The sequence below is a fragment of the Malania oleifera genome, chromosome 8 (genome assembly GCF_029873635.1).
Source record: "Malania oleifera isolate guangnan ecotype guangnan chromosome 8, ASM2987363v1, whole genome shotgun sequence".
NCBI lineage: Eukaryota > Viridiplantae > Streptophyta > Magnoliopsida > Santalales > Ximeniaceae > Malania > Malania oleifera.
In genome coordinates, this window is record NC_080424.1 from 89,894,344 (window position 1) to 89,902,573 (window position 8,230).

An 8,230-nucleotide genomic window follows, 5' to 3' on the forward strand; every position below is an offset into this window, starting at 1 on the left:
GGAGCAATACTTTTGCGCTGTGATGATGACCTCAAAACAGGCAAAGGTGAATACTGTGACCATATACTTGGTTGGTGATGCCAGACTGTGGTGGCGTACCAAGTACAGAGAAATTGAAAATAGAAGCTGTGTAATCGATAATTGGGCAGACTTGAAGAGAGAGCTCAAGACCCAATTCTTTCCTGAGAATGTTGAGTATAATGCAATGAGAAAATTGAGAGATCTCAAGCATACGGGGTCGATCAGGGACTATGTGAAATAATTTTCTGCTTTAATGTTGGATATTCAGGATATGTCGAAGAAGGACAAGTTGTTTTATTTTCTTTAGGGGATGAAATTATGAGCAAGAACAGAACTTCATAGGCAAAGGATTCAAGACTTGTCAACTGCAAAACGTTTGATTGACTACGCTGATGATGATACAACTTTGTCCAAACGATTTGGTGAAAAGAGAAACAGTGGAAAATCTTTCAAGAAAGGCAAACCCAAGAGTGGGGGAGCCGACACTAAATCATCAACCTCAAAGGAAGTTTCGTCGTCTTAAGGGTTCAACACACCCAATGGAAAAGGGATGAGTAAAATTCTGTGCTACTTGTATGGTGGACCTCATAGAGTGAGTGAGTGTCAACACAAAGGATTAGTCAATGCCTTACAAGCTTCCACTTCGGGAAAAGTGGTGGAAAGCGAGGAGGAAGAGGATCATGTCTTGAAGGTGAGTTCAGTGCGGCTGGTGAGTGCATTGGAAAAGTAAGCAAAAACACCGAAAGTTACATGAGCAAAAGGGTTAATGTTTGTGGAATTGAGGGTAAATGGGAAGAGTACCCTTGCTATGGTGGATACAGGGGCTACTCATAATTTTGTTTCGCAATTGGAAGCATGGAACCTCAACTTATCCTTAGAGAAGGATACAGGACGCATGAAAACAGTTAATTCTGTAGCCCAGCCTACTCTGGGAGTAACCAAGCAAGTGGCTGTACAGCTTGGACAATGGGAAGGTCATGCGAATTTCATAACGGTGTCATTGGATGACTTTCCAATCATTCTAGGAATGGAGTTCTTAAGGGAGACGAGGGTAGTGCTGATGCCTTTGGCTGGTTCCCTATGTTTGATGGAGATCACTCGTACATGGTGCAAGTCGTTGCGACCAAAGGAGATGAGGGAAGTCCCTTTTAGCCATACAACTCAATGAGGAATTGGGCCAGGGTGAGCAAACACATCTAACCACCGTGGTGGTAGACAAAGAAGTAGGCCAAGAGCTGGAGCCTACGACCATCCAAGCGGTGTTGGATGAGTACAAGAAGGTGTTTCCGAATAAGTTGCCTCACAATTTGCCTTCACGACGGACTGTGGAGCATGAGATCGAATTGTTATTAGGAGTGAAACCACCTGCTAAAGGGTCATGTCGGATTACGCTTCCAGAGATAGTAGAGTTGGGAAAACAGCTTGATGAATTGGAAGCGGAATGTGTTCGCTCTTCCAAAGCACCGTTGGGAGCATTGATGTTGTTTTAAAGGAAACATGAAGAGCATCTACAGAAGGCGTCCGACAGGCTGAGGGGAAACAATCTGTATGTGAAGAAAGGGAAGTTCTCTTTCGCTCAGCGAAGCAACAAATTCTTTGGTCATGTGATTGAACAAGGTCGTATCTGAAGGGGTATGGAGAAGGTAAGGATGATTCAAGAACGGAAGATCCCCACGACAGTGAAGGAGTTGTGTTCATTTCTTGGCCTTACTAGATTTTGCAGGAAGTTAGTTGAGGGGTATTCGCGGAAAATGACTCCAATGACCAGAAAACTGGGGAGGTATTGTTGGCCGCACACACGGGATGATATGGTTGATTATACCAAAACTTGTCTCACTTGGCAACAATACAAGGGGGAGCGGAAGAAGTATGGTACTTTCATGGCCGCACCAAAGTACTATTCAGTAGAGGAGACGACACAATTGTTCCTTGCGACTGTTGTGAAACACTGAGGTGTTCCCCAAGTTATTATTTGTGACTGAGACTTAATGTTCACTGACAATTTCTTGACAGAATTTTTCAAAATATTCAGGTCACATATTGACATCTCTTCGAGTTATCACCGACAGACAGACGGACAGATGAAGAGATTCAGAGAGCTACTAAAAGAGTACTTGTGTCATTTTGTCAACGAAAACCAGAAGAATGGCGTGCAACTATGTGATGTGGCTCTGTTCTGTGGCAATGCCCAAAGGAGCTCAAAAACCAACAAGAGCCCTTTTGAGCTTATTATAGGCCAGTTGTTGCTGTTACCTCACACAGTGTGCGGAGCCGTACAGACGAAAGAGTCACAAGGCATACATCTTCACCAGAGAGTGGAGACAGAATGCAGAGTTTGCTCGAGCCAATCTGGAGAAAGCTTCTAAGCAGATGAAGAAGTGGGCAGATCAGGGGAAAAGACTGTAGTTTCATGTCAGCTGCCTCGAGCCATTCAACGCCAACACCAATGACCTGAGCAAAAGTGTGACGCCCCGATTTTCGAACAATTTTTTTTCCTTAATAATAAATAAATAATCACACGTCATCCATAACATTCACAAATCTGTCACGTCAACAATCCTACTATCATTCATACAACTCGACCCGCATTAGGTACCGGGTAAAAAGTTATTTTATTTATATAACCTAACAGTGAAAGTTAATACATACTTCACAACCAGAATACAATACCCAGAGTATCAACATACGAACAAATATATACATTACCATCACAACCTCAAAAACAACACAACTCTAGGAGAATTACACCTCCCCTAGTCCAAAAACTCACCCTGTGTGTCAGGGTCCTAGCTCCCTATGATCACGGAGCTCTATCACCCAGTCTATCCCTGTTTCCTGAAAAATTTAGATAATTTAGGTGAGACACATTTCAGTAAGAAGGAATAAATTATTTACAGTGTGTGGTCATATGAATTCAATTATAATATACTTTACTTTTCAAATCATCATTTCATCTGAGAAAATACATTGATATACGCATTCTCATAATCATATAGATATACAACACAAGTTTTTATAAGCTTTAAAATTATTTCTCAAGTTTATTAATTTCCAACACACATAATTACCCGCGAAGTTCTTGAGAATAAGGAAGATTGTCCGCCCATACAGATAGCTTCCCTCTATCCTGACACGTTATGCTGCCAGGAATGGTCATATGTGATACCTATCAGGGCACTCACCTTACTCAGTAAGCCCTCAGACGGAGAGTTTCATTTTGCCTCAATTATTTATTTTATAAAACACGTACTCTTTTATTTTTCATAATCATTTCCTATTTTAACTCATTACATATCTATGTATGCATAAATTCACATTTATGTATTTTACATAATACATTAAATCACATAATTCCAATTCTCAACACATTCACGATTTTCATACTGAGCATACCTCCCCAACAGCATCAGTAGGAATCACACACACACACAGTCTCCATACTGAGCATATCTCACCAATGGCATCAGTAGGAACTTCACACACATACACACACAGTCTCCATACTGAGCATACCTCCCCAACGGCATCAATAGGAACTTCGCACACACACAATCTCCATACTGAGCATACCTCCCCAACGAAATCAATAGGAACTTCACACACACACACACGGTCTCCATACTGAGCATACCTCCCCAACGGCATTAGTAGGAACTTCACACACACACAATCTCCATACTGAGCATACCACCCCAATGGCATCAGTAGGAACTTCGCACACACACACAATCTCCATACTGAGCATACCTCTCCAACGGCATCAGTAGGAACTTCACACACACACAATCTCCATACTGAGCATACCTCCCCAACTGCATCAGTAGGAATTTCACACACACACAATCTCCATACTAAGCATACCTCCCCAACAGTATCAGTAGAAACTTCATACACACAATTTTCCTACTGAACATACCTCTTCAACGACATCAGTAGGAAAGGAATACCACTCACCCACAATTATTGTGTGGTGTTGGCATGTCATAACTTATATTTCAATATATCTCAATTCAATTTGATATAAATATTCTCATCATTTTTTGTGCACATTTCTTTATCTCATAATAATATATATCATATTTTACGCATTTCCACATTTTCCAAAATACTCATATCAGTAATTTGTACAAACTCATTTTTCATGCAAATAATCTCTACTCACGCATAAATATCACATTTCATTATTTTTCACTAATCATATCAATCATTCTCGTTTCAATATTTTCTCAGAAAATACACATCGTTATATTCCACAATTTACAATATAAGTCACATACCACACAGTTTTTATTTAATATTACTCACATGCCACACAATTTATCTAATATTTATGTTATAATCATTTTCAAGGAAAATATCATATGCTCATTTTCACATATTAATTTAAACAGTGATTTTAAAAATGTTGCTATAATTTATTCCCCTTGCATGACTTACTGAGAGTCTCGTTAGAACTCAAATCCTACGCCCTTAGCGCCCGAAATTCAACTCTTGCAATTTACATTTTTTTCAGATTAATTAATTCATTTCCTCAAAATACTACCCATCTAAACTTTCCTAGGCTACATATACCTCAAATTAATATTTAAACTAACATTTAACAACTCCACTTATTTTTCTGAATTTTGCCTGCGGATCCCAAAATTACACCCGCAGTGCTCACCTGGTCTCTAAATTTCAAAAATTCTATTTCAACTCCAGATGCTTAACATTTTAACATTTTTTAAATTAATCCTAATTAATTAAAAATGAGCCCCTTAATAACCTCCATACCTCTAATTTAGGGTTTTACCCACGACGACCCCACGAGAATTCCGTCCCGCTAGACTTGTAGAGAATCATCCTTAGATTCTCGTGGTGGTGTCCGTTCGTCAATTGGACTTATAATTTGCAAGAAATTAAAGAAAATGAGGAAATTGGCTTATCCTAGGAGATACACCTATGCCGCTCCTACCACCGATCCGCTCATGTAGAAATGACGGCAGCAGAGAATGTAGTCCAACAATAACTTCCGATTTTCGATCGGATGAAAATCTGCCACGAAATTAAGGAGAGAGGGAGAGCGAATGAGAGGAGAGAGAGAGGGACCGCACAGGTCTCCTGCACATAAGGAAAATAAAAGAAAAGAAAGGGGAGGGGGATCTCTGGATTTTGCTGGGTGCTTGCTAAAGCTTTTAAGCTTCAGGAAGCTTTATTTTGTTTGTTTATATATATATATATATATATATATATTATTTAATTAATTAGTTAATTAATTATTTAATTAATAAATAATTATTTTTATTTAATTTTTTAAAAAAATTTTATTCTATTTTATTTTATTTCATTCCGAAGCCTATCACTTTCTGGGGCATTTACAAGAAGTCAGTCCAACAGAGCGGAGTTAAAGACAGTGCAACTTGACAGACATGACGCTGAAGAGATCCTTGCAAACAGAAAGTTCATATCCTCAAGGAAGAAGTGGCAGAAGTTCCTAGTGAAGTGGAAATATCTTGATGATAAAGAAATTAGCTGGATTTCTGCAGAAGATTTAAAGCCGTTTGTGGACGAAGTTAAAGTGTACCTAGCGCCAAAGTCTACGAGGATGTCGACCGTATAAGTGGGGGAGAAAGTCACGAGCTAAACTTGTTCAAGGCATTATGTTTGCCTGTGACCGCTTATCTCGTGTGCTTGAGATGAGTTTCCATCATGTAAATACTAGTGTAGGGTTATTTTCTACTAGTAGTGTCTTTGTATGTCAAATAAGATAGTATGACTCCTCGGTCACTTTGATGTTTCCTAGTGTTAGAATGATAATTACATAAAAATCTCTTTAGGGGAAGGTGAGTGTTCATTAGTCATTGTAACTCACTGGCTATTGTCAACATGTTTAGCCTACTTGCCTCCATCGCTATACACACAATGCCAATGAAGGTGTTGTTAATGAATTTCGTAGATTCAATGTTTACTGCTTGTTTACCATGACTTTCATGAATGCTTATTATTTTTATTGTCATTTGATTGAATGCTAATGAAAGTATTTCATGGATGAATGTTGGCAAACGATAGGCTCACTAGTTAAACAAGAGTGTTTTAGCTAGCGTCGCACGGCCCTTCACAAGGGTGTGAAAATAGTCGAACCGTGACACCTAGGAATGTTTTGAATGTTAGATCAGATCATATCAACCCACTTATAGAACTCATAAAATAATATGATAAAAAATTTTTAGATGCAACTCCAACCCCGAGATGCCAAAACTATCATTAAAATAGAAAAGTCTTACCATATGTTTTTGGAAGTTCAAATTTTAAGCTTAAATTTAAATTTATATATTTGAACAAAATACACTATAAATTTATATTAAATTTGATTTAAATTCAAAGCTTGAAATCTAAGACAACTTGAAATACTTTTTGCAATTGAAGCCATTTGACATGCATGGATGCATTCATGGTTGAACATTATACTTAGTCCCAGCCAAAGATTTTATGGCCCCAGTGGAAATATAAGAGAGAGGTAACTCCTTGGGAATTAAAATTACTGATTTAAGTATATTACTTGGGAAACATGGCCTTTGGCAACTATTTATTTATTATTATTTCGTAAGAAACATTGCAAGTTCTAATGTATCAATTTTAAATTGGGAAGCCTAACAGCAATTTGCACTAGTTTAAGTGTAAAAATTCAAGAATTTATTTTTTAAAACAATTCAAGAGGGTAAGTATACACTTTAGTCAAAATTTAATGATTATTGTAGTACAATTGATACTTAATGTTTCTTTATAACTAAAATCTACCTTGGTTGTTTTTTTTTTTTTTCTTCAATTATAGATAAAAGTCATAAAACTCTCTTCTTTTATTGAAAAGTTGAACTTGAAAAAGAGGATCCAAGGCGGAACCCCAAGGGTAGGCCAAGGCCGCTGACACAAATCCCCCCCGGCCTATCTCTCTCTCACTGTAGGGACAGGGACCCTAGACGCGCCACCAACCCTAAGCCCCCAACAGCCCCTGCAACTTCCACCAGTACCCAATGCTCTTCCCTTCTGCCTAGGAACTTGAATTGTGCTTGTGCTTTCTTTCCGCAGTACAACTGTGCTTTCTTTCCGCAGTACAACTGTCTGCAGTGAGCCCCCAAAGCTTTGGACCTTTGGTTCGCTTGGAAGTAGCCCAGACTCTTTACCAACCATAAAATTTTAATAATTGCACAAACACAACCAACCCCATCTACTCGAAAAAGAAACTTTGTGCAGCGCGCGCGTGCCCTCGTTCGCACTCAAATGATGAACTGAAACAATCAATCAAACAACTACCCAGAAAAAAAAAAAAAAAAAAAACAAGGGGATTGTATGAAGTAACCCCAAGAAAATTCAGTGAGAAAATGGTTTATTTCTTTTCTGATGCTAGGAGGACGATGAGTAATTCACTAAGAAAGAAAAAATTGATGTAGGAGTTCATGCAGCTGGGTTATGCAATCTCTAGCATCACAGTGAAGAATCAGAAAAAAAGATAGGAATGGCAAAAACCCATCTCAGGAATCGGAATCTGCAGGTGGGTTTGACGGAGGAGAGTGATCTTCCTGCTTGGGTTCTTGAACGGCCTGCATTGCAACAGATGCCGGAGCAGAGTCACCGGAGGTGACATTGGCAGCACTTGGTGGGGGTGGGGGTGGTGCAATGTTGATCCTCCCGTCGATGCAGGACGAACATTTCCTCTCTAACCAACCCTCAATATCGTAATAGCCGCCGCGGCCCATGATTCTCCGGCGACCGTAGCAGAGCCGTCCCACGAGGCCGGCGAGTATGCCGAAGACTATGACGATGGCGAGCACGCCAATGACCGGCCCGATTGAGCCGTGGGTTGAGCGAGTGTTGTAAGCTACTTGGGTAGTTGTCGCCGGCGGCGGCGGTGGCTGTAGCTGCTGCTGATCTGCTGGCATTGACATTCTGGCTGGTATCCAGAAAATATTGCCCTGTTTTCGTGCTTTTAACGCCTTGAAATGGTTCAAGGAAAGGATGAAACTTTTTGAATCGCTGAAAATGTAGCAAGCGAAAGCTAGCTAGGAAGCTATCGAAAACAAAAGTACGTCTCTCGAAACAAAGATACTTATTTTTTATTTTATCAGTAAATGTAAAGTGTATAGATCAAAAAGGATATGTGCAAAGATACTTATCTTGTTTTGAAAGCTTCAGCTTCTCAAGAACAGTGCTTTGTGGGAAGAGGGAGGAAGCA

General features: G+C 39.4%; 1 protein-coding gene across 1 annotated transcript; it reads right to left on the reverse strand.

Moving 5' to 3' along the window:
* Window positions 1–7,529: 7,529 nt before the first annotated feature.
* LOC131162803 (uncharacterized) lies at window positions 7,530–7,943 on the reverse strand. The gene has a single exon (XM_058119401.1). The coding sequence runs from the start codon at window positions 7,941–7,943 to the stop codon at window positions 7,530–7,532; it is 414 nt and encodes a 137-aa protein (XP_057975384.1).
* Between the last annotated feature and the right edge of the window lie 287 nt (window positions 7,944–8,230).

Excerpts from the sequence above, each read along its gene's own strand:
- LOC131162803 (XM_058119401.1), bottom strand. The coding sequence starts at position 7,943 with ATGTCAATGCCAGCAGATCAGCAGCAGCTACAGCCACCGCCGCCGCCG.